Source organism: Macrobrachium rosenbergii, chromosome 52, assembly GCF_040412425.1.
Source record: "Macrobrachium rosenbergii isolate ZJJX-2024 chromosome 52, ASM4041242v1, whole genome shotgun sequence".
Taxonomy (NCBI): Eukaryota; Metazoa; Arthropoda; class Malacostraca; order Decapoda; family Palaemonidae; genus Macrobrachium; species Macrobrachium rosenbergii.
In genome coordinates, this window is record NC_089792.1 from 1232010 (window position 1) to 1259725 (window position 27716).

General features: G+C 36.2%; 2 protein-coding genes across 14 annotated transcripts in view; one reads left to right on the forward strand and one right to left on the reverse strand.

Moving 5' to 3' along the window:
* The first annotated feature begins 1174 nt into the window (after nt 1-1174).
* LOC136833992 (uncharacterized) lies at nt 1175-18644 on the forward strand. The gene is made up of 3 exons (XM_067096276.1): nt 1175-2125; nt 5257-5432; nt 17661-18644. Exons 1-2 carry the CDS (start codon nt 1244-1246, stop codon nt 5413-5415), a joined length of 1041 nt encoding a protein of 346 aa, XP_066952377.1. The 5' UTR covers nt 1175-1243; the 3' UTR covers nt 5416-5432; nt 17661-18644.
* The window catches only part of Pka-C1 (Protein kinase, cAMP-dependent, catalytic subunit 1), a 972169-nt gene continuing 954383 nt past the window's right edge, over nt 9931-27716 (reverse strand). For 8 of the 13 annotated variants that reach the window (XM_067096270.1, XM_067096271.1, XM_067096267.1 and 5 more), the window contains 5 exons: nt 26969-27095; nt 26354-26449; nt 24294-24416; nt 23764-23928; nt 9931-14768 (listed from right to left, as the gene is read on the reverse strand). In XM_067096270.1, the coding sequence (XP_066952371.1) occupies nt 14643-14768; nt 23764-23928; nt 24294-24416; nt 26354-26449; nt 26969-27095 (637 nt within the window). In that variant the 3' untranslated portion in view covers nt 9931-14642. Of the gene's footprint in view, nt 14769-20619; nt 20754-23763; nt 23929-24293; nt 24417-26353; nt 26450-26968; nt 27096-27716 lie in introns of all 13 variants that reach the window. The other 5 variants (XM_067096264.1, XM_067096265.1, XM_067096272.1 and 2 more) reach the window with 2 other exon arrangements.

The window sequence follows — 27716 nt, forward strand, 5'->3', positions numbered from 1 at the left end:
TTCTTTTCTAGTTCATTTATGACAATGATTGTCAAAGTGATCCCATCCACCACAGCAGACCTGCAGTGAGACAGATTCACTCTTAGTTCACCATGGACTGTTGCATAATAATATTTTTCCAAGTCAAAGATTTTATATTTCAAATTAAGAATGCCTTAGTGGTAACCTAACTAATGGCTACTTTATCAGTGAACCAGTCTTCCAGATTTGACCATCTGAAAAAGATGTGGTCTTGTCTGTGCATTCAGAGACCCACCCTCTTCCATCTCCCTGGACTTGATTAATGGCCCACTGTTCCTGATGTCTTGGCTGTTCAGAGCTCAGTGTATTGAGCCTCCTGCCACTGTTGTATTGTCTGAATAAAAATCACAAGTGAGAAAGAACTTTGTTTCTTCAGACCTTTTACACCATGCATATTGCCATATCTTTTCCCATTTTGTATGGGCACAATCACATTTTGATGCCTAAAGTTATTATTTAAAGGACTTTGAGTTGGCTTTGGGGATGTGAAACCAGACAACCAACCATTCTAACTGAATTGATCAGCTCCCAGTCCTGAAATTTGGGGTCCAGGGGAAACAACCACCCCAGGTCTTAAGCAGAATGTGTCATGGGTTTGTGTGGAACATCCCTCTCAAACAGGATGAAGCAGAGATGGTCTGCCATGCCCTCATTACCTGAACCTCGGAAGAGTTCCTCATGAATACGCAGATGGTGTGATACCCTGGACCTCATGGGCTCTCACACATGGTAGAAGTTGGGACAACTGATAAGGCTACTTGGGCATCAGCACCACCAAGTGACCCATCAAATGGTCTTAAAATGCTTGCAGTGCTAAAAATTCTTGTCTTCTCCCTCAAGGCATTGTTGTGCAAATGACGGTTGTCCTCCCTTGGTAACCTTAGTCATTTTAACACGAGTGTCTCCTCCTCATGCATTTTTCTTGTGGCATTTATAGTTTGTATATTATGAAGTCTGTATAAATTTTCCATACATGATCATATTACAGTTCTGTATTGATGTTGTACATGGTAGTGATTTAAGTAATATTTAAAAGCATACCGTACATATAGTTGATAATATAATCACTCATAATCTGGGATTGGTAAATGGAAACATACTATGTACATATTTAGTAAGTAAATTTTCTATTTTTTCTCTTTGCTTTCAGTTTCGTGTTTGTAGTGCAATATACGTACTAGTTAGGAACTTTGTGTGTTTGGAGTGCTCAGACTTAAGAATAATGGGATGCTCTCAGTTTCATCCTCTTCAGCTGCTGGTTTTCTACTGTGCATTACTACTTCTAGGAATATTGTTTGAAGTAGATCTTCCCTTCAGCAGAGGTCTGTATGATAAGAAGCTCGAGGACATTGTTCTGCAAGTTCAGCAGAAAGGCGCAATGCAACTTGGAAGAGACTCAGGAAGGAAATTAATGACGTCTTACTTGAGATCTCTTGAAAGTAAAGAATTTGAAAGACCTTATCAAAGTGTTTCTAAAAGTGTTTCCTTGTCAAAATCAGAATATAACAAAAACACAGATCTTAGAAATCTGCTGAAAAGGAAAAATAAGATTAAGGATAATTTAACCATTGAAAATTTTGACAGTCACCCCAGTGCTCATTATAATCAGAAAAGAACTTTAAAACTCTCCTCTGAACTGAATGCATTTGATGAAATAGTTCAGTTGCTGACAGTGCCAACAACTTTTTGTGCAGAATTAGTTTCATCGTTTGCAGTAAATTCCAGCCCAGTTCCCTTTTATCATTGCAGTGTGAGAAACCTTGGCCGATGTTTTACAAGTAACTCAGGGTATGGCCATTACAGTTACCAGTTCTCTCAAAACTGCTTCAAGAGTAAGAAAATAGCAGGTTATGATGTCAGTCCTGCTAAGCTATTACCAAATATGGACAGAAATAGTAGAGTTCATTCCATGGGTGCCGGTGATAACAGAAAAGGGATTGTTGATGAAATCAAAGCACAGAAAATTAATGTTGATAACTCTTACATCTTTGTAGAAGAATTTAAGGACTTGAAGTATATGCCCGTTATAAGGCTTGATTTGAAATTGAACCTCGCTGGCCTGAACTCTTTACATAAATATGAAGTTTTATCAAAACTCCTGAAGGTAAGTGTTCAGTTATGCACAAGATAATCATTCAGAATTCTGGGTGGAAGCTATAACTAACCTTTTCAAGTCCATACCTCCGGTCTAGAACTCAATTTCATAGCACGTCTGTCTTTTGATATGAACAAGGCTATCACAACCCAGGGCATACGTGAATTGATTGAAACTGGGAACATACAGTACTTTACACCCTTAAGCACTACCTAAAGGCCTTGGCCATGCTTTTTCGTACATACTAACCCAGGTGCCATGACTGAATACTTTTCTTTCTCTTCATTTGTTTAATGTTAGACCATCTCTGCATGTCAAAACTTTTATTTTCTCATTGCTTCAGATTTCTCTTCTTGCCAACTTTTACATTCTTTTTTCTTTTGCCTCTTGCATAAAATAAGCTCCTGTTAATTGGCTCTCGCTATTTATTAATTTTCCCATTTTAGTGTCCAACTGTAGTAATATTTGTGATAACTGTACATGAGAAAGTTCTTAAAATGTAGAGGTGTGTAGAATTGTCCAGTTTTCCCTATTAAGGTGTCCTCAACTAAACACACAGCTCGGGGGTCTGCCCCTTCCAGTAAGGAAATAAGTAATGAAGACTGGCATGTAACCTAATCAAGAGGGTACCCTGGGGTTAAATCTCATAGCATATATTGTAGTATACAGTAGTGCAGTTCCGTATAAAGTACTTAACATCCTATCCTAAGTAGTATTTTGTAGTTATCATTTAGTTTAAAATATTGAAAATCATTTTAATTCAGACGTAAGTCTCATCACCTTCTTTTTGGCCTAGACCTGATCCTACAACCTCATCTCTACCCTCTGCTCCTCCTTCAGTGTAGGAAAAACATATTCTAAAATTAGACAGGGTGTTAGTCCTATTATAGCATTTAAGGGCTTGACTGAATTCTAGTTATGATTAACCAATGTGCAACCCCCCCCTCCCCCTTGTGCACTCTTTTTCTTGTGATCCCCTTTGAGAGGAAAGGTGTCAGTGGCCTTGTCTATCAGTTGCCTGAGTTTGCAGTCGTACTTTCCTGTGACAGTTGGGAGACACTGCAGGTTGGTTCTTGGGGTTAAGTTGTTTTGTACCCCTAGACGTCTGAGTCTCATCCATCTTGATGGGTTAGGCATTTGGCCCACTAGCCAAAGATAGTTTTGGAAAGCATAAATTGTCACACAAATTATTGATGCCTTGTGTAGGTCCTAATGGTAGGATGGTAAGTTTAATTTAAGAGAATTAACAATAATGGTATGCTAAGCATTATTCTGCTGTTTGTTCCAGTTCTAATTATATAATATTTTTCAATCTTTTGTTGAACCTGTTTCATTGGTGTGTGTATCTCAGTCTCACTATTCCTTCCATGCCTTTTCTCCTTGTGATCTATTTCTTCTACCTGTATCATCTGTATTTTCAGCTGCACAGGTCCTTCTTTCCTGCAACCTCTAATATTCTTTTTCATGGCTTCTGCTTCATTGTCAGGCACCTCAGCTAAATCTAAGCTAGATACCATTTTGGTAGATGTACTGGCTTATAATTTGGCTTCTGTTGACAGCATTTGGTTTCGTGAGGCATCTATATCAACTATTGCTAGCCAACCTGTCCCCCCCTCCCAGCCATGCAGTATGAATGGCGTTACATCAGCGTTTCTCTACTGCTTGTTGGTGCTTCAATTGTGGTGCAACAAGAGGATGTGGTTCCTACGTTTAGTCCAGTGAGGCACATCAAGCAGGTGTCCTTCACATGCAGTGAGTTGTTGCTTCTGCAAAGTTGTATGTGGCAGGTTTTGGTGAATACTTAGCAGATTCTCTAGAGTCAGTTCCCCCAATGTATCCAAGCCTTGCTGATTGTCCAGCTTGTCCCTGAACACCACCATTTCTTCCTCGAGGAACGTCCTCTGTTATAGCACTTTCGTTGCAACAGTAACACCTTGGCCCATTGGTTGAATGAGTGCAGTCATATTAGGAGGCAAAAACATGAAGCCAATATGATTTTTCGTCAAAAACCAACTAGGTTGTGGTAGATTACACTGGAGCAGTTCCAAGGTCCCATGTCTGATATTGATGAATACTGGTAACCTCTTACAAAACAGGTTATGGAACCAATTGAAAATATTTTTGGGGGTGAACCAAGCATTCGCTGAATGATGATGGGTAATTATCCATCAACTCCTTTAGGGCAAGTTGTTTTCTTTGCATGTTCAGCTACAACTGGTTTGCAGTGGTGGCTACCAGAAGAATTGGCAGATACATGTAACAAAGCAAACATATGTTGCTTCAAAAGCTGTTACCAGGCAAATTCTTTTCCTTAGTGCTAGTGGGCATCAGCATCACTCGGGTGACACTAATGGTACATACTTGTATTCATAGGTCCCATGACTTTGCAAGTTCTTGGTTCTTAGGTGCTCAAGTGTTTCAGGAAGTTTTCAGAATTGCTTTGGTGTCGGAAAACCTTGCTAAAGAATCCCTTGGAAAACATATCTAGGTTACTATTTGCTTGAACAGGGAATATGTTTTGCCTTAGAAAAATAGACTATAGCTACAAGTCTCAAATATGATATGCTTCACATTGAATCATAAGTTCTTGTAGTAAGAAACAAAGAAATAGATACCTAATGTTATTTCATAAGTTATGGGTAACTGTTAGTTGTATAATAGTACTGTATTAGAGAAAGTTGATAGGTTCCAGTACTTTGCCTTAAGGACTAAAACTCCTAATCAAATCGGAATGAAATTAGGAGAAAGCTAGATTTCAAAGGTTGGTGGAGTTGTAAATTACGTTAACTTCATACCGTAGTCCCATACTGTTCTGTGTACGGTCATTAATGAGTGATGTTTGAATTTTGTATTGTGCAGCCTTGAATGCCTTCAAAAGGTGTTCAGGACCACACGATTATTTTGACAATTAGTGTAGGATTACAGAGGAACTTTTGTTAAACTGTATACTGTAGAATGACTGACTATGATATTGATTACCATCATCATTATACTCTTTTGATAAACACTTCAGCATGTCACACCTATGATTTAAAATGAAGCTCAATTACAGAAATGTAAATAATTACTGTACTGTACTTGTATTACAGTGCTTCGCTTAAATGTAGTACACAGTATAAAAAATCGTTTTATTATTTCAGGTTATTAGATGGGTATTGAATAAGCAGGGATATCACCTGGAAAGATCATCAGCTGACGGTCATCTTCTCCATGATTACCTTCATCAGGAAGGAGTACAACAGCCGTTATACATATACACTATATGGCATCTTTACAGTGGTAGAAGTTCTTTGCAGTGAAATTGGTCACATTAATAGTAAGATCAGCTACTTTTTATTTTCCAAGTTGTTGTTGAGTTTGATTGAATGTAGTGATTGATGTTAAATGTACTAACGAGTTGAATGTTTTCTGTATAATTATGGTAATTGATGTACCAGACTGATAGTAGTATAATTTGCAATAGTAACCATAAGAAATTAAAAATCTTCAGAGGAACATAGTAATGCTGAAGGCAATGGTCAGTGAGTGAGGGAGTATTTGGTCTTAGTATACATCCACTAACTATTTTGTGCCATTGTTAAAAAATCATAGTCAGTTCCCTAGGTGTATGGCCAGCTTTAGTTTACACTTTTAAGTTTGGAAGTGTATTTAGACTGGATTTTGTATGATTTCACTAAAATGACAGACCAAAACACTAGTTGGCAACATTATTCATTATTTGGGAATCTTATTTACTGTTAAAGTTAGCGTACATCTCCGTGCCCCAATAGGCAGGTCGGCCTTCAAACAAAAGATCGAATGGCTGCCCAGATGACTGTCTAGAGTCAGAATTCTTACTGCCATTGGGTATAGGGACTGTTGGTGTTCCAATGCTTTTTGTTGCTGTCATGGTACTGAACATTATTTTTCCTAGGATGCCTCCACTGGAATCAAGGCTAAGGACGTCAGCGTCTGTAGGAATGATTACTTTGTTAGCAGAGTGTTAATTTTTTAGGAGATACACACTGTTTACGCCTGCTGTAGTGGTTTTAAGTGTGATCTGCAGAATAGATGTGAGGAAGTAGGGATTTTCGAAGGACTTTCTGCTGAAGTTGGTTAGTACTATAGGAAGAGAAGGGAAGCAGATTGCAAAGCAGTTAGCTAGGTCAGGTTATCAACATGTCATTTCTCCCCTTCTCAGGTCCTTCTTCTCTAGTTATCCATACTAAGTCTAGATTTTGTCTTTGCTAATGCTTTAGTTAGTATTGAGGCTTCCTCTTTAGCTCCACCTTTTGCTCCCATTTTGGTTCAGGAAAAGCGTGTTAAGAACTGAGAACATGACGTAAACCATACTTTGGTGAATACAAGGTGTGTCTGAATGGTTAGGGATGGGGTCAGTTTTTAGGAGCAAGAAATATTTTCATCTAAGTCAGCTGCTTCAAGTTGGCCAACTCTCGACAGTATGCCAAAGGCCAAGGATCTTTTGCTTCAGCTGGCTTAGTCTCTATGCAATATGAATTTTAGTCGACTTCCCTCACTCCTCATTCTTATCTAGTGATGTGGGGATGATTCTTGAATTTGCAGGCTTGCCTGTCAGAAGACGAATAAGCACTTGCTTCTTGAAGAATTTTAGCCCAGAAGGAAGCTTCCTAAGTGGTAAGGGCTTTCTTTGTTAAGAAACATGGCCTCACTGGGGATTTTGTCAGAATAATCAGGCTCATTACAGTTCAGCCTCAGCATAAAAGATTACAACTTAACAGCTAGTGTTCATTAAACTTGTAAGTAATCCAGGACCATCATTGTTGCTAGGTTCTGTAAGAGGGATGCTGAAACCAAGAGTTGACCATTTTATTCTTAAATCTACGTCCTGGGTTTTTTTTCCCTCTCTCATCCAACATGAAGCAAAGAATTTTGACTAGTGTTGTTACACTTACATACAACATAGAAGGGTCAACACTACACCAGGTAAAGCTTACTAGGTGTCAGGGCAGTGGAAAGACCATTGAAGATGTCCAGCAGCTTTTCTTGGTCAAAACAAAGTCATGGTGGAAAGATTGCTTCTTTGAGAGATAACATTCTGTGGAAGGACTATGTTTTTGGCAATTGGGGATTCAGAAGAACAAAACCACTTACAGAGTAGCCATTACAGTACATATGCAAGTTCAACAGTTGCTGTGGGATTAGATGACCACTCATTGTAGACTTATTAGCATGCAGGTGAACAGGAACGAGTCGATCACTACTCCTTTGAGGGCCCTCAGGCTTGATCAGTGGATGTGTTTCTTTAAATTTGGCCTGTTTCAGATTCACAGGCTTTCCTCCTCTAGCTACTGTAAGGAAGTACTGTGTTGAGCAATTTCCATGTTCAAGAATTGCTCAGTGACTCCTGTAGAGCCCTAGTAGCCTCGAAAGAAAATGATTTTCGAACTTTCTAGCTCTCTTATTTTTCCGTTAAGGGAAAGTTGACTCGGACTACAGAGTTTCATGCACTCTCACTAACTTCTGCATCTAGCATTTAGCTGCTTAGAGATGCTTGACTGTCTCCTCCCAATAGGGGATTTTCAAAGGTATCATGGGTTCTATCCTTAATCAGGCAGAGAACAACTGTGGCCTTGTGTCAGAAGGAGCGGTTTGTTTATGCCCAGGGCCCTTTCTAGAGGAATTTTCAGCAGCTGGAACCTTGTAGACATGAAAGTTTCTCTGCTTTCTTGGGTTTAGTAAGACTTATTTGCTGTCTACTTTCAAGGTTATCGTTCCATACTTTCCTTGGTATTGTGTCTTGTGCTATTAGATCTGGCTGATGATCAGCAGCTGTAAGGTTTTGAAATAAGTTGAGATGGAAGCTCCTTCAACTCAGTACTGTATCAATCTCTCTCTGGATTTAGACACAGGTCAAAAGTTTATCTGCAGATTCTTTTGAGGTTCTGGAATGAGGCCCATTGAATTATTTAGTAGAAAAACTGCTTTTATTTAGCACTATTCAAGTTAAAAAGAGTAAATTTATTGCAACCACTCTCCTTAAGGCTGTTGTAAGGAAATGCTATTTTATCTTTTTGCAATGTAGCTGAGAATGAGATTAGGGCAAACTTTTCAGAGAACTGTAAGAATTCCATTTAACCTCTGGTGGGGAAGAAGAGGAAACAGTTCTCTGTCATGTTGGGACAATTAAAACTTACTTAGATAGGTTAAGCCAGGAAAGAGGCAGTTATCCTTGTATTCTGTGATTTTAGAATCTAGAACATCTCTGTCAAAGGTTAAGCCTTGAGGAGGCAAAGTTAACCTTTTGTTTTGTGGTTTTAGAAAACCTAGATGTCTTTGTCAAAAGGTTGTGACCTGGAAGAGGCAAAGTTAACCATTTGGTTTTCTTGGTGGGAGAGACCTAGAATGTCTGTGATTACAAAGAACACAAGGTTTTCTGTGCAGTTTGTTTGATTAGGCTAAGCATGAAATCATGAGAAATTTGCTGTGCGGGTCAAGTCTTTTACCTTTATTCATAAAGAGCAATCTTTTAAGATGTTTGTTTTAAATCCCAGGTTTTAGTAATTTGGGGAGCATGAAGGTATACATGTATTATATAGGATCGTATACCTTTCTGTCGTCAAGCTATTTATTTTTAGTGACTGTCATTTTATAGGGCTTTTGGACCCAGGCACAGGGTCCCCTCACGGTGCGTCCATTTCATTCTAGTTGAAGCGGTTTTCTCAGCAAGGCTGCTCTTCGCTGCACACACATGAGAGCCAGGCCCCTCTGAATGGAATCCAACTTCTGGCCCTTTAAGATCAGGATTCCACATCAGGTAAGAGTGTTTTGGGTTTCATGCAAGAAACCTTTAGTTTCGTTTAGCTGAGCGGTTTGGCACTACCCACCATCTCTTCTCAGTGGGGGAATCAGATGACTTTAACAGTAGGTAACATTCATCTCAAATAGTATAAATTTTCATAATAAAATTTATTTGGATACTTACCTTCTGTTAAAGTAGACCCACCCAGCATCCCCACAACTTAGTGGCTCAGTGGGTTGTCAAGGAGAATTTGACAAGAACTTAAACATTTGAAACACACCTGGTGGGGAACAGGTAAACTAGACAGTCATCCAGGCAGCCATTCAGTATTTGATGGCATGGGCAAGTAAGCTAATTTTAACAGTAGGCAAGTATCCAAAGAACAAATTTTATTATAAAAATTTATATATTTTTAGAATTGCTTTGTTTGCAAATTAGTTGGCTTGTATATATCTGATTAGTATAAAGTTGTCATAAAATTGCAATTAATTATTTTTTTTTAAAAATTAAGCTCTCCAATATCAGTTTTGTAGTTCCTTTTCAGTTTCCTGTTAGCTAAATGCTCTTAAATTCTGATAAATTAGTTTTTATTTTTAAAGTGCTTCTGATAACTTCCATTCTGTTTCCATATTTTATCCAAATGTCTTTTGTTCTCGGAGGGATGGCTAAAAGTCTTACATATCTTGTTAGCTGGTTATTTTGAATGTCATTATCCATGGTACAACCACTTCCCCTCCAACACACTTGCACACAAACAGCTTTTAGTGTCCTGTGTAACAACTTGTTTCTTTCCTTGTGGGTCAGTAATTCAAATTAGACTTCATCTTTAGTGTCTTAATAGATTGCTCCCTGTTTTTGGAAGGAAATTATGTTTCAGTTTGTAGAAAGATCTAGATTAGTTTTCCACAGTTGTTATAGTGACATTGGTACTTTGCTTTGGGTCAAGAGTTGTTAAGCTCTGCTGATAGATCAGCTAGTATTTTGATGCAATACTGTATAGAGTTCAGTGTAAATATACCATATATTCTCAGGACAACTGGATAAAGAAATGACATTTTAGTACATGTTTCATTTATTAACGTCTTATTCAAAATTGGCAACTACAAATCACAAAATATGAACTCAATGCAATTGGACTATGAACACTGAACATAGATACTCAACTGGGATGTAGTCTGGTGAAAGCTTCTTACACAAGGTTCCAACCACAAATCCACCCACACCTATTCCATGGGAACCAAATTTGCACAATCACACAGACACATGCACATGAATACTTTGCAGACATACTAATGCACATTAGAGATTAAGAAAAATAGATACTAGCAGTTCTGAGATATATAGTAACAATTATTAAGGGGGATGATGATTCCATGCTGATATCACACCTTTCTCCCATGACAAGTAGATACAACTGTGGTATCAAGGAGGAACCTTGAATAGGTAGCTTGCTTGGGGAGCTGGGAAATTCATACAATCAACATCAAGGAACCCACTAACGCACATCGGTCTGTTTGGTTTGTTCTCTTGACCAAAATATGAGTAATTATCACTGGTATTTTATTATATATGCCACTCTTCACTGCATCTAGTAAAGGCCTACTCAGACAAAACTGTTTTAAGTTGTAGTACAGACAAATTCCGAGTTAAATGCACGTTACACCTAAATTTCCTTTTTGAATTTTTACATGGGAACTAAAAAGATGAAAACAACAGAATGCAATGACTGCCTACTTAAAACAATAATTGCGTATTTTGTACGGTTATGAGAGAATCATCAGATTTTATAAATATTTTTGTGTAATGGAACAATTAAGGATTTAGATTCAAAGGGTTGAATATCAAAGGTACAGGGTGGGGTGGGGGAAGGGGATTAGGTTTCAATTCATATATGCCCAGGTTGCTCTCGCTCTGTATGCGGAATGTATGTAGTGCATCAGTCTTTCTTTTGCAGTTAGGAGTCTCAACAAATTAAACATGAACATTATAATGCTGCTGATGTCAAATTTCAAGGAAAAACTCTTCACAATAAAACTTACAAATTAGCTTCTTAGAAATAAGATTTTTTGTACAACTGCTGAAAGTACAGATCATGTTCATAGAATTAAAGAAAATAAAAGGTCTAAATTTCCTTCAGAAAAAGTACTGTGTGATAATTCTGAAATTCAAGAGTAAGCTGTAAAGTATGAGCAATATGGATTCCAAGATACTCGCTCCCAAAGGCAAAACCTGGAATATGAGCCACTATATGAGATAAAGTATTCAAAATTTAGGTTAACTGCAGTAGTGACTGTGGGTCTAAATCTAGATCCAACCAACCTATCAGCCTTGTTCAGAAAGCACAATTTACTTTTACAATAAATCCAGCAGCCAAGTTTTGTAAATAGCAGAACTATGTGATCCTTACATCTTTTTGTAAACAACCTTCTTTTGTGCTCTAAAGAGAGAATTCACTGCTACATTATGTGAGTGGCACTCCATAGGTTGCATTTCTAAAACATTCACTCATTTTTCAACTTCACCGAAGCTCATGACAGATGAATATTGCTGTCCTAAACTGAAGGAAATAACATTAATATAAATACCTGAAAAGCATCAGATATTAATGAAAAGGACTGTAACTGTAGATTAGCAACAGAATTTTGATGTCAAGTTTGCTACCCTAACATTTTAACATTAAATTCAGATTTTTTTTTTATTTTTAATTTGGAAGTTTGATGAAGGGATTATCTAGAATAGCTACACTAGTCTGGATGTATATGGTCACTAAATTGGTGGTAATATGCACTTCCTACAGGAGCTTCCAGTGACACAATGGCTAAACTTGATGGGTAAAGCCAGCAGTAAGGAAGTCTGTGAAATACAGAGCACCAAGTATTACCATATAAAATGCTAATTGTATCAATAATTAAGGCTCCCTATCCATCAGTTTTTATATAATGGATTCTAAAAATAATCAATTCTGAAGTGTGGCTGGAATAACCTTTAAAATTCTATAAAATTAGAATAAACTGTTACATTTCACTCCAGTAATATTTTATTATTGCAATTCTGTGGCTTTAAAAATAATTTCTTAAAATTATATATTTTCTTATAATTTGTACTTGGTTGAGAAAATCTTACAACTTCCAAGTACTGAGAGTCTAATATACAGATGTCTGACTCTAACCTGTTAAAAATTATATTTTCTAAAAAGACCATAATATAAAAAGGAACTAATCTCCACAAATCATCTCTGCCCCATCTACAATATTTTTAAAGTTAACATGAGAGACAAATTCCTATGGCAGAATCAGTATACAGATATGGCTGTCACTAAAAAAAAAAAAAAAAATAAAAAGAAAACTTTAAGATCAAAACATCAATACATAGAATATCCCACCATTGAGCAGTGCTGGTTTTCATCCTACCTCGTAATTATTTATCATTGTTCTTAAATAATGGCTGCAATCAAGTCATTTATTCTTTTAAAACATATCTACATAAACATATAAAAAAGTAAATGGAGAACTATACAATTCGTGTGCTTTATTAATACCACACCCTTTGGGGGAAAAAAACTTTGATTGGCACCAACTCCTTTCCCTTGCATAAAGACTCCATATTGAGAGATCCTTCTATCATACCATTTAGTGTTACAAAGAAGAAACCTTAATCGTTAAAAAAAGGAAAACAAATGAACAGCCACTGCATGAGATGGACTGTACCTTCACCTCAGCATGAGAGATGCATATGGTCAGTCAAGTTATGATGATACATGCCAGCAATTGGCCAGGGGTGTATATTTACATAAATGACAGACAGATAACCTCAGAGCTGCATATTCTTGGAACATCTGCAAATAACAGTGATACAGGAGCATCCTTCTCGCATCAAAATATTGCACAATAAAGAAATGAGACGCTCTTGGAAAAATTCTCAAAAACTCTATATGGTTAGTATAATACATGAACAGAGCGCCAGACCATAACACAAAGTAATTATAATAATAATCATTACAATAAAGTACTCTAAAATGCAAGAAAATAGACATGTTACAGTATTTTATACAGTGTGCCTTAGGACTCACAGAGTCGTACGGTATATATATATATATATAGTTCAAGACTTCACAAGAGGAAGAGAAGAAAATATTAGCTCTCAGAAATAGGCAATTACTAGTCATTCATTCCCACTGGCAGTTAAATAAAAAAAGATTAGTTCACAAAACCTAGTTTATACAAGCTTAGCTATATTCTTCATTTTGAAATGGATGAAAAGAAGCCATCACACATCATTCAAATGTATCACATTTATGTGAATCGCATAGAAACACTTATTCAAACATATATAATCTACATCTTTGCACACATGGACATCATTTTTAATGTTATTAACTTTGATACATACCTACATACATGTGACTTGGGGAAATCTAGCCTTTTCATCTTCTGTATTGAATCAATAAAAATTCTGTTGAAACCATACAAGTAAACTAAGTAACCTACAAAATGTGTGTGATGAGAGTTTGCTGCATTTTGGCATAGTTAATCAGGGGCATCAATCATGCGCAGTATGAACAAAGCTGCAATCGATGATGATGAAGACAGCCAATAGGGATGTTGAGAGAGAGAGAGAGAGAGAGAGAGAGAGAGAGAGAGAGAGAGAGAGAGAGAGAGAGAGAGAGAGAGAGAGAGAGGGACGGTGGAAACGACTGAAAATATACTTGCTTGGTTTCTCCCTATTAAGCAATTTCTTTTAGGTGGGACTTCTGCTGCTGCTGCTGCTCAAACATTCTCATGAGATTTTTGCCTTACCATTATTTAAGCTCAAAGATATGTTTGATTATACAAAATTTCATATAATGGATAATTTTCATCTTACAGTAAACTTCCTCACCCACAGCTACTTATCTCTGGATTCTAAAGATGTTAAAAAAATCTTAAAAGGCTTCTTTTTACCAAGAGTAACTTTCTCTGGTCAAAAGCATTTTCCTTGTCCCAATGCATGGCAACTTTTCTCATATCACTTTTTTTTTAAAAGAACTAAGATGTCCACTTCCTCCAGTCCGCCTCTTAAGTCTCCTTGGATGTTGGTGTTCTTCCCTAAGTGTCCATCCACCCCCAACTCACCACATGACTAGGTTAGCTCCTGGACCCCAAGTGGCTGGCAACTAGTGGCAAACCTCTCCTTAAACACCACCTTATTTTCTGGTTAAAATGGCACTTGCTCTCAACACCTATTTTCTGCCAACTGCTCACTTGGGCATCGCCTGATGCGAAGTCTGGCACTTATTCCTCAGGTGGCAAGTTTATTTTTTCTTACATAAAGCCTAGGATATCTAAAATGTTACTTGACTTCAACCTGCAAAACAATCATATACAATCTGTTTGATTTAGGTGTTTCTTCCATAAAAATCATATCACCATGATGGTTGATCACGCATAATCAAGTTGATTTCAAGTAACATGAAAGATACACTGACCTTCATGGCAGCATAAGGCCACACCACCATACTGCTCTGTGGCAATCATGCCATCACAGCCTCGGCTCTCTGGCACTATATGCACAAGTGAGCCACAATGTAAATGTGTCCCTCAACTGAGCACTTACTGCATTTTTCACTGCTTGCCTGAGGCCTGTTTGTACAGCAATAATTAGCTATGTGTACTGGCGCTCACCAATATGGCAATGCTCATGCACTGGGGTCTCTGGAGGGGAGTAATGTACTATACTTGTACACAGACACAGGGAGTCAACTTAGCCTCTACAGAAACATAAAGGCCTCTAGAACTCGGCAAACTCCTTGGCACATTTTTCTGTAGAGGATATGCGAAGGGCTTCCTCTTCATAATCATCGAAATTGCTTGTGTCTCCTGGACCTTTGCACTTAGGTATAAATGGAGCTTCAACCTGTAAAGAAAGCATATGGTTTAGAACAGCAACAACAAAGCTTGCAGAAGTTTGCACTAATTTAAATAATAAATTGAATTTTAAACATTTAGAAGTATTTCCCTAAATTACAAAGTCCAGTATTCATTATGCCTATTTACAGATATATATACAGTATATAATCAGCCACAATATTTCATACTGGATTAAGGAATCTTCAGTTCAAAAACTTGAAATAGAAGATACCTAACAAAAAAAGATTGTTTTTAGTAGTGGTACCTGGGATGACCAAGCACATTCAGATTGTTATAGTTGGCTTTACATGCTTCCATATTTCATTTCAAAGTAAACTGAATAATGATTGAAAGCAGGACAAGAATAAGATGATAACCAGTGGAGTTATGTTTTGGAATGCAAATTGGAAGAAATCTGTGAATCCTTTTTTCACAATTCAAATAATCAAACTTGTCAGTCATAAGACATAACTGCTGTTCTGAAGTGCATCAACACAACTGCTGTTCTGAACTGGTGTAAAAGAAATTTCACTTATGGGGCATCACTTTATATTCAACTCTCATGTTTGTTAATCAAGTTATGCTTTAATCTTGAATATCTCAAGAGCATTAAGAATGAAAGCACCTGATCTTTACATTCTTGCACTCCTACTACCAAGAGTCTCTAATCCCAACCTTATATTGAGGAAGAAAAGCCCAAAATCAATAGAGCATTTAGTGAAAATATGTATTTGAATCAACTAACTTCTAAGGCAAAATTTAATATATTAAATAACCTGTGCAAACCAGAAGAATCTAATGTAAATGTATGAGCAAGCTGTGTATGATCACACAAAACAAAATTGATGAGAATGTACGTTACCGTATATACTGTTAAAACTTGATTTTGATTTGTTTACTTTCTGAAAGTGTACACAATACAATAATGTGTTTATTTCTTACAGTTTACTGTACTACCAATGAAATATGTGGCCTTGGCTGATAAATTTCATAATTTGAGTGAGGACAGATGGATGGCTCAAGAATATTCAATGTCTCACATCAACTTCTAGTGTAGTGTTTGTGTATCCCAATGAGCTGTGAAATGGCTAGTGAAGGGCATTCACTCTGCCCAGTATTACCAATCCTTGAATCAACACCTATTTATTCCATATAGAAGTAAAATTATGCAATATTTGCCTAGTAGAATTAAAAGATAAATTAGAGTGGAACAATGAAATATGAGAAAATATTCATAATTAGGGAAAAGCTGACAAAATAAATTTTATGATGATGACTCTGATAGCGCTTGTCATTATAGTTCACAAAACGAAGGTTTATAAACTACAGCTGTATCTTGTATCAAATTTAAAACTCATCAAGGTTAGGTCTTGCATTCCAATTAGGCCAACTGATGTTAGGCCCCACTATGACTTAAAATTTAGGCAACCTGCAATTTTTGTTATATTGTTTGCAAGTGTTGTGTGAACTGTGTATTCTCCTTTGCAGTTTGATACACAAGTTTCTGTATAAATCAGTCTTGCTACCCTAAGCTTCATTTAAGCATTTCATGTTAAGCCAGTTTTCTTTGGGGTGGTGATCACCACCCTATGAATGCTTCGTCTTTACTGGCTTTTCTTCAAATTCTCCTGCTTTCTTGACCTTAGCAAGGATCATCCTTACAGTACGAATTGCAAGAAGGATAGCCTTTGCATCAGCTTATTTTGTGTGCTTTATGTACCATATTGATGCATGTAAAAGGTGGTGCTTATGTTTCTTTGGTGTTATCTTGAGATTGTGCCTTTCCACTCTGACAGTAAAACTACAATTATGCTGGTCAAACACCTAATGAATTTCGTTATATACCCATTTTTAAAAATATTTTTTATATAAAGCTTCATTATATACTGATTTTTATATACAGTTTTTAAAAACATTAAAAGTATATTCATTTATATTAAATTATACATTTTCATATTAACTGGATGATTTCAGATTTGCTACAATAACAGACTTCAGGTATGTGTAATGCCTGATCTGTTTCTGCATTTTAGTGTCTACAGTAGGCAAGTCTCATATTATATAGAAGAAGCAAAAGACATATTTCAATGTTACTTCAGCAGCCACAAAATTCTAAATGGGCATACTGGATTTCAGCATGAACTTGATAGATAAGTCAAATATCTGGTAAGAAGTGAAAGGTGAAATGCTGAGCTTGTCAACTGTGATAAATCAAAACAAATGCCTAAGAACACTGAAGAGGTTTTACCAATGGTAGCAGGCCCGTCCCATTGCATCACATAAGCAGGTGAAACGGAATCAATCACGGTTTGCCTACCTCAGAGTCACAACTAAGCCAGTACATTCCTCTTCAGCAAACTTTGGAGGTTCCAAACCCAGTGGCTGTCTAATAATTTTTGAACAATGGCCCATATTAGGTGGGGTGCCTTTCATGGCAATAAAATAGCTTCAACACAGTGCTGACCAATACACTTCTATATTAAAAGAAGTTTGATACTGATAACCCTTGTAATTTTATACATCCACAGGTGGTCACACAGACAAAATTACAACTTAATATTTTTATTAGTAAACCTACCCAAATTAGTGTCCTGTCATTCTTTCATTCTTAAATATTCTTGAGCCACATGGTTTAGCATTAAGTTACTTATTATTTCCATCTTTCCAGGCTTGATCAACATGAAGAAACAGGGACTGGAAGATCCCTTTCAAGAGATACAAACTGCAGTGACTACTAAAAAATGCCCACTACTATAGGATATTATTTGTTCTGCAAAATTTTCTAAGCAGCCTTAAGGAAGTGTTAACAGCTTTGTATCTTTTAAACTGTATTGATCATATTTTTCAGTTGATAAAAAAAATATCATGGTAGCTAACATTAATTTTTACATTTTCTCAGGTACGGTAACTTTCAAGGCATTTGGACTTTTTGGCTGGCAGTAAACTGAGGACCACTCAGAAAGGGACAACAGTGCTACTTAGATTTACAAGCCTAGTCTCAAGAGATTAAATGAATTTTGCAAGGGATCCACATTGTGACTTTGACTTTGCCATATTTTTGGTAACCCCAGGAAATGCTATCTTGTCTTGAATTTAAATTATTACCTGACTTTATTCAAGTGAAATAATACATGATCTTCCTTTTCTTTGTCTGAATTATTTAACATCTGAACTGCCCTTATTTAAATTCTACAGTAACATAAAACAGTTTTGTTTCCACTGGAATATAAACACTGTGCCTTTTGTATATATAGTATCCTTCTGTGCATGCACTGGACCAGCCATGTACTGACTGAACAAAGGCAGTATACAGGAAGAGATTAGGGAGAGGTGGATGCTCATTCTCACCAACCGAAGTTACCCATCGTCCTCTGGCAGTGATATGTTTCAGAAGTGTTACTTATACACAGTTTTATGCTTAGTGGTACCTATAAACATGTGACTGACAAAGGAGGGTGGGCCACAGAAGAACCTCTTCCAGTGCCTGACCAGAATAGTCAGCAGATCAACTGACTTTTAGCCAATAAGGTGCCACCAGGGTCATCTCGAGACTGGGGGTGATGAATATTTTAATGATCACCCTACAGAAGGCTGAAAGGTGGAAAACTATGCACATACAAGTTGTTCCAGGGGTACTGGAAAGAATTGTACGTCACTGCTCTCCGATCCAGGACTGGAGGACTTGAGAGCAGTCAAACAGCCTCTCTGCTACTCGAGCGTGTAGGAACTACTCTGCCCCTACCACCTGATAACCAAGTTGGTCCATGAGGACATTTCTCCTGCTGACAACTCGCACACTGACTACTCATGCATCTGCAGAGCTAACTAAGACAGGGTCCGAGGTACCTTCCCCCCCATTGTTGAAGTATGCCACTACAATTGTGTTGTCACTCATCTTTGCCACTGTGTCTTTTTAAATACTCCAGAAATGCTTCCTATGCTAGCCATGCTGCTTTAATCTCCAGATACAGAGATCCTTTGACCATACACTTGAAGCAAGCTCACGTGCACCCTAACCCTCCTTTGATGCATAAGAGAACAAAAGCAGCTCCAGAAGAGAGGAGTTCATGAACTCCCTCTCTAGGAGCTTCCTGTCATCCATCCATCATGCTAGATCCTCTCTAATGTCATGAAGACTCAAGAGTGAGAGTTCAGAAGGGAAATCTCCATAAAAAGAACAATGACAGTTGATTTGGAGGAAATGGCTTCTTCCAGGAATATATCTAGTTTATAACTTGATGATGGCTTGACTCATCAGCATCCACTTGTATGTCTGCTGCTCATGCACCAAAGAAGGTATTACTGTACATGCCAGACAAAGAACTCCATCATCCACATATCATGGGTTTACTTTGTCCAAGAAACCAAGAGCTAGCTGGGACCAAGGCAAGCCAACTGATGGTCTCACTTTAATAGCACTTCCTATGGAAGACTCTGCAGATAAGACTACACTGTAAACAGGAAGAGTCCCTCCTTTGCAGCAAGGCAAAGAGGCTGGGGGCAGCCACAAACGTTACTGGAGAGGAAAGTGGGAGAGACAGCTCCTCTCCCCTGTCAGGTTGTCAGAAACACTGCGAAGACAGACTACCAGGGATGGTAAACGCAGACCGTGTCTTTCACAGGTACTCTAAATATGTTACAATCCTGGAATGTTACAATCTGATGAATAAAAAGGGGTGAGGCAGCTTCTGGTAGTGCACACCACTACCAGCAGTGACTTCATTCTATTGGGAGAGGTGTTGCCAGACTTATTCTCTGCTCGAGTGCTATCCTTCTGAGAAGGGATACTACCAAGCAGCGGGATAGGAATGGAAGATGGCAGAAGAAACTAGTCAGAAGGATTCAGGGCATACTCCCCATGAAGAAGCTAGCAAACTCTTTTTGTCGTTCTTTCTCCTCCTCTTGCCAAACTTTTCCCACTGCAGGGAAATACAACCAGCACACTTCTTGCAAGAAGACCAAGCAGAAACCTTTCTCTTACAAAAAAGAACAATACCTGTATGGATCTATTGTTACAAGACATAGGAACTGCCCATGCCTCTTGCAAATGATGGCATTGGTCATGTTTTTTTCTCCCTAATATGATAAAAAACTGGAATAAATACAACCAATTATAATACAAAACCAATTCATCAACCAACCAGCAGGAAGACTGCATCTTCACATGAGCCAAAGAACAAAGTGAATGGTGGTGCAAGCCAAGTGGGATAGTTCCCTGAGTCACTCCATGACCACTAATTAACAAACCTTGTTACCAAGTTCAATGTATTGCTCCAGTTTCTGCTGAAGGATACTAAAATTTAAGAAGCAATGATGTTTATTTCTGAAGGTAGGAACAGAAAACGTTTATCTATGAAGATGTTATCCTGTAAAAAAGAAACTTAATAAAATTTCACCTTCCTTCCTTTAAAAATTTTTTTTTCTCCTATTTACTTCTTTCTACTTTATCTTGGTTTGTAACATACACATGGTTATGACTAAATATCTAGATACACCCAAAAGGGCTTATGTACCCTGTTAATCCTACAGGCTGTGATATTAACATTTCTGTTAGTGTGCAAAAGATGAAAAAGTAAACAGAAGTAATATAAATATAAAAACATATGATATCAAAGGTTACCTACAGCTATGAAATATATTTCTTGACTAAGAATCTGCTTAATAGGGCAAATGACATTAATTTTGAAAATTCACAAAACATTAAGACCATTAAAAGATATATATGATACTATAGTGGCTTTTAAAAGTAGATTTAGCAACAGTAAAGACACCCCATGCATAACTCTTATAACTACATTATTACAAAAATGCATGCACATCTAAGTAATAAAAGAAAAACAAAACAAAAAAGTACCAACCCTTAGAAATCATAAAATTCCTTGGGGTACAACTCCTCTGGTGAGCTGCGGAAGGTGTTTCTGCTCTCCTCATACTGAGGGAACTGGGTAGTGTCCCCTTTGTTCTTTAACCTTGGAACCAATGGGGCAGGTGTCTACCAAAGGGGAAGGCAATACAGCAACAGTAGCAACATGCAAGATTCAGCAGAGCAAAATGATGCAGCAAACATCAACAGACATGTTGAGCTTTTGAATCATACTAATTTTTTATTTATCAAGACACAAAAAACTAAAATTTACTGTAATATTTCAAAAGCTCAAAATCCTTTGATGCAAGTTTAATATGTTAGTTTCTTTAAGTTTAACAAGCAAGTCATTCAAGGAAATATCTTGAACAAAAGAGTAATCATTGTAACCTTTTAAAAGTATTCAGTTTACTGAATGACACATTAAAATAAATGAAGATTTTTTTCAGAAGCATCTGTCTTGCAAAACTTTAAACCTTTAAGAGCAAAAATTACTGTATTACTCGTTGTTCTCATTTCCACAATACATTAGTGCAAATTATAGCATCCTTCCTTATCTGCAAATTCAAAGACATATAGACTAAAACATTTCTCCTTCATAAATTATCCTGAATTTCTCAATCACAAATCATTCTTTAAATTCTGTACTGCAAGTAATTACTGTGAAAAACAAACCTTTCATATTAATTTCCTCAATGACAGAAAATTAATTATATTTTAAATTCAGCTTGCTCTTTCTCTCATTCCTCAGATATACTTCATTTTTTATGATTTCCTCTGTTGCTGAATACTGTACCATCTATTTTTTTAAAAAATGGCTGGGTAACCATATTTCCAAAATGAAAACAACAGTAAATCTGACTTAAACTACATCACGGATAATAACAAATAACTAGGGCACTGCTACATTTTACATGAATGTGAGGTCATAACATTTCTTGAGCAAATAATTCTTGAAATAATTGTTTCAATCATTGTAAATCTGTACTATAAAAAGTCTGTAATATATTGTACTTCAAATCTGAGTCTGAGTAAGAAATCTGGGTAAGACAGCTATAATGCAGGATACTGTGTTTTAACTTGGCAAAAACTGAGTGCAATAGAAAAGAAAATGACATGATAAATATCTATAACTTAAGATTCATCAAAGAAAGAGAACATAGCCACAGAAGAATGAAAAAAGAGAACACTGCCACACATAAGAATGAAAAAAAATTCATCCCTCGTAAAGTATTATGGTATGTGTACTTTGTGACTATAGCCTGGGTAAATTTCAGTTGGATAAATTGGGTAAGCACATACATATGCTGATTTTAATTATATCAGAGGTACGATTTCCTTCTTTCTTTAAATCGTCAGCTGAAAACTCTTATGGACAGAGTCAACAGATTATAAACCCAAGTTTTCTGGGGTCGACTAACTATCATACTAAGTCTTGTAGGGTTAAATTTCATGACCTGAAGCCTATTCCACTCAGGCTAAATGTCTCTTCGATTATTTTGCAACCACAAACCTAACTTTTGGAAAATAAGTAATTGCAGGAGCACTGAAATCAGCAGTCTTTATCAAAAAGTTGGGAAAGATCTTGTTAAGGTCTTTGTCACCATAGCTGTCAAACTCCAGAAGCAGAGTTTTGACTTCTCTGGATCTGAAGGCCATTTTACACAACTTACTGAGATTCAGAGTTTGAATTATTATTCTGCATGAAATAAAATAAAAAACTGTTAGACTTGGAGAAAGAAAATTTTGAATGAAAACAAAATACATACACCATGGCTTCAAAGAGGATTAGTTACAAGAAAGGTTAAGAAACTTAAATACTTTAGATACATTACTTCGTAATCAATGGGTGGTGCTCAAAAGTGAGAATTTATAAATTTTATCTTTGCATAAAAAGAACACATTATCAAGTGACACCTATCTTAATTTCTAAAAGAATTTTATTGATGTGAATTTCAGAAACTACCTTTACAGGCAAAATATTATACTTCAAGATAATCTCAAGCAATCTTTGTGCACTACATAACTGTTACTGGCATCCCAACCAATACAAGCAATCAGACAATTAAAACAAGGACCTTTTGAACTTTTGCGCCTGCTAGGTCCCAACCATTGCTGATAAGGAAGGACTACTATATTTGTGTTACAATATTCTCATCATGCAAATTAAAGCTTTCTAAGTGATAAGAGAAATGCAAATTTAGGAAAAAAACCTAAAAGGAAAGCAATATATAAAAAAACTTTCATGCAACTTCATAAATCTATAAAATTAAAGCAACTACAAAATGTGCCAGTGGTTCAAGTTCACTGGCAATACTTCAGAAACATCACTGAAATTTTCATGCAACTTCATAAATCTATATAAAATTAGAGCAACTACTAAGTGTTCCAGTAGTTCTAGTTAACTGACAATACTTCAGAACTAAATATGGTGAGATGCTTACCAATATGGCTTACCAATTTGATTACAAGTATGATGAGCTAGTTGCGCCTGCCAAGTTTCTGGTACATTGCTATATCAGTGACTTTCCAACGTTTAGCCAGTTTTGACAGGTACAAGTTCACTAACTTATACACAAAAATTATTTTAACTTTTTCTGTGAACTTTTATTCTAAACAAAAAGTTTGTCTTAGAATGTGAGCTCTAGAGTACTGTGCTGTATACTTCATGCAAAATGATGCTAGTTAAGCGGTACAGTAATGTGATTTTCAGGTATAAATTCTGCCTAGCAACAACAACTGCATTACATGTCTTATACTAATGTCTTGAGGGGGGAGAAAAAGTTTAAAGGAGTTTAAAGGATCTATTCCACCACACAGTAATGTGAATGCTAAATTGTTCAAGAGGAGAAGCAGTATTATTAATGTTGAAACCAAGCAAAACAATCTCTATTACTGGATTTAAATCTATGAATACTGTATTCATACTCTGTAAGGCAGTCTGGAACTTTCCAGCAGTCTACAGATTTGATACCTGATGACAAGTTTCACATGCTAAAATGCTACGATATAATCCTATATCAAGCTCACATAATACTGTACACTGATAATGGAAATTTTAAAAAGCAATTTGTTTTGTACTTAGTCACTCTATAGTGAAAGTGAAGCTGAACACTATCTTTTTATATGTGTAACTCACCTTCCTTGAATATACAGCAATCCAGTCTGTGGTTTGGAACCATTTGTGATTCTTGATATCATTAACAGCATTCTTCAAGTTACCATATCGTTTTGTCAAATCAACTTGCAATAGGTTCCTCAACAAGTCCTTCAGGTCACCAGAAAAGTGTCCGGGGAAGCGTACCTGACAAAACAAGTGCATTTGAGTTTTGACTTTGGAAAATAGACAACAGTTTAAAAATTAATTGGAACAGCTAATGTCTAAATGAAGATGATTATATAATGTTTACACACTAACTGGAAAACTAACCTATCATCTGCCATTAGTGTTTATATTGTACACAATTTAAGATTATAGTACTAGTGAATTTTAGCCTCTAATGACCTTAAAGTTGAGGTAATAGAAAAGTGAGTAGTCATATTCTGGTGATATAACTACAAGGCACTCAAACTTAGGATATCTATAAATGAATAAGATAACTGGGTTTGGAAAAAAAAAAAAAGGCCAAAATGGAAAAAGATTATACTTGAAAGAAAACAGACACTAACCTTTCCAGACACAATCTTTTCATAGATCTGAATAGGTTGATCAGCAAAGAATGGTGGGTATCCAGCCGCCATTTCATATACCAAAACACCTAGTGCCCACCAATCTACAGCTTTGTTGTATCCCTGGAAAGTCAGATAAGTGATAAAATTGCTCAATACATTCTATAAAAAAAGCTAACAGGATAAGTGCATAAAATATGTCTTTGAACAGCAAACTTGCACATTTTCTACACTTTATAAATTTTATGGTTATATAATGCTTACAAATGTGTGGGGATCCACGTCCATCAGAATCCTTGTAAATGAATGTGTGGTGCAGAATTTTCACATCTGTTCAAGAAGCATTTTATACTTTCTTTCAAAACTTAAGACTGCAAAATTTATGGCAAAAAGTGTTAGGTTAAGTTTGCTACGCAAAACAACAAAAGTTGCAGCTGTCATTTGGTAGATGGCTAATCATTCTAAACCAAACAATCTTTTACAGAGAATACAAATGTATCATTTGGTAAATCTAAAAGATGAGAGTCATACTATAAGATGCAGGTCAGTCATCCTTATTCAGTTAACAAATTCCAAAATGAGAAGTCATGAGTGGGTACATCGTCTAATGGACATTATCCAGATCACTGGACAAAACATCCTTGTGTGCATAAATGAATTTTTGCCTACATTTGAATTTCCTACCTAGATCTGTTATTTTAATGATGATAATAATAAAAATAATACTGGTTCAGTTTTCACTTCTTGGTAAAGTTCACATCCTTTTGGCAAGCCATATGAGGGTAGAAATATGTTTCAGTGCTCTCACTAAAATACACTGCAATGATAGTATCATGTTTGCATATTACTGCATGTTTAGAAATTATATGAACAGATATGCAAATCCATTACTTAATCACAAAAAGCTGTAATCATTTAAACCACCTCAATTTTTACTTATTCCAACTTGAATAACTAAATGTTTTCATTGTAAATAATAAAAGAGAAGATCAATGAATCTTGATAAGGATCACAGCTCTTTTTGCATTCACCTAAACAGTTTCCAAATTCCAAAATTTATGATGGGTTCCTCATGGGTGGGTGCAAAATTGTCAAAAATGGCCTTATCTATCCAGTTCAACTAAAGGAACACAAACCAGTTTGTGTCCCAATCATAATGAATAATAAAAATTAATTTAAATTCCTGCCTGGAGGTATGCCATCATGAAGAAAAAGGCAAATGATATCATTTGTAAATAACTCCTTTTATTTTTCTTCCCAACCTAGATGTCTAAACTTCATATTATATATAAAAGCAAGATGTTATTTTTTGATGATACAGAATATGAAATATGTAAAATGAAAAATACAAGGTTTTAACATGAATCATTCTAAGCATGATTAAATACTGGTAGTAAATTACTCTTTGACAGTTCCTTTTTAAAAGGACACAACCATTATGTGGGTAAAAAATATGTGAAGGCAGTGCAATTACTTTTATAAATTCATTGCAATGATTAAGTGTTTTTTTTGGCTATCACTGACATTTCTTTATAAATTATTTACTGCTTAATCCTTCCCTTTGATAGACATTTCCTTAGTCTGTGCACAAAAAGTCTGTTTACCTTAGTTTACCAGACCACTGAGCTGATTAACAGCTCTCATCAATTAGATTTTACGTGGCTAAGAACCAATGGGTATTCAAACTTACGGGACCTACAGCTTATTGTTGAATCGAACCACGTTTGAAATGAATTTCTATAAAGAAATAAAGATCTAATTCTTCAATCTTAATAAGGGCCAGCAGAGTGCTTTTGTATAACCACCATCCAATGAGGAAACGGTGCTGTGGGAATATACTCAGTTAATCCAAGCAACATTTCAGCATATGCAAAAAATACCTATATTTGCCCGGTTAATCTAAGTCATCACCCTATTTTGCCCAAAAATGAGTTTGTATTATTAAGGAACATTGCCCATGTACAGCAATTGTATGCCTAACATACTAATGATAAAATGTTAAAGTAAGTAAGTATGGATGTTTAATGTACGACAAATTAACAGTAGAGCAGCTGCTATACCTTGGAAAGAATGATCTCTGGAGCCAGGTACTCAGGCGTACCGCACAACGTCCACGTCCGTCCCTTCACCCGCTTTGCAAAACCAAAATCTGTTACCTGAAATGAATTGCAGAAGTGTTATGAACAAAAGAACACTATACAGTTCCACTTATGTCAATTGAGTAATAAATGCAATTCCCCATCTAATGGAAAAGTACAAAAATGTATTTTTGGATTTTCATTTAAAATATTACTGGGCATAAATTCTCTTGTAGGTTTACAAGAATGAATAATCTTTGCATCTTTTTTGCAAGTTCATAAGAATAAAAATAAAATTCATTGGCATCCATTTTTGTTGTAATATAAGGATGAGCAGTCAATTTGAATGCAGCACAACACTCATAAAACCAAACCACAGTAACCTGGTTATGTTACAGTACACTTACTGTATTCCCTTTTGCCAAAGGGAATACAGAACAGTAAGAACTTCTCATGGACAAGAAAGCAATGCTGAAATGGAGCATGATTCACCATCTGATTGTTTCAATAGTGTGGTGCATTCAAGTCTTACCTGGGTATACTTTTTACTTATACAAAGGGAATGAGACATATTAACAGCAAGAATGTTATCATTACCTTGAGGTAGCCTTGACTGTCTATAAGTAGATTTTCAGGTTTAAGATCTCGGTATATAAGATCTAAATAGTGTAGGTACTCAAATGCTAAAACGATCTGTGCAGCATAGAAGCGAGAGTGAGGTTCACTGTAGGGAATAAACAGGACAATGCGTTAGTACAAATTAAAATAGTAGTAATATGACAGATTAACAGAAAATATGCACATGTCAAAGATTTTTCTCAATATACAAATCCTCTAAACTTATTTCCTCTGATTTGAAAACTCAATTTCTTAAGAATTTCACTGTTCAAAATACTTTGTGAATCTTTTAACAATTTTTAACATGATTTTAACACAAAAGCTGAGTAAATTCTCAAAGTGTCTTTGGGTGCAAAATTCACCAACAGCTATAATAATGTTTATGCACTGAAGAAAGATGCATGCAACAAATAATGAAATACACTACAGTACACAAAGTGTGAAAATTTGATGTTTAATCTTGCATTACTTCATTATTAGTCTTCAAGTAAAACACCAATCCTAAATATACAACATGGCAAAGGAAGGTCGAACTAGGTCGAACTTTCATTTATCATGCTTGGAGCTTTTCAGTGATGAAGTTGGGTTAGCCCTGATTTGATGCCCTGAGTTAAATTTACACAAACTTGAGTTACGTTTTGAAGTCTGTAATATCATCACCATTAAAGAACACCAAAACTCGCTTCAAGAAAATTAAAACCACAACAAAAAAGTAGAATGTAATTCC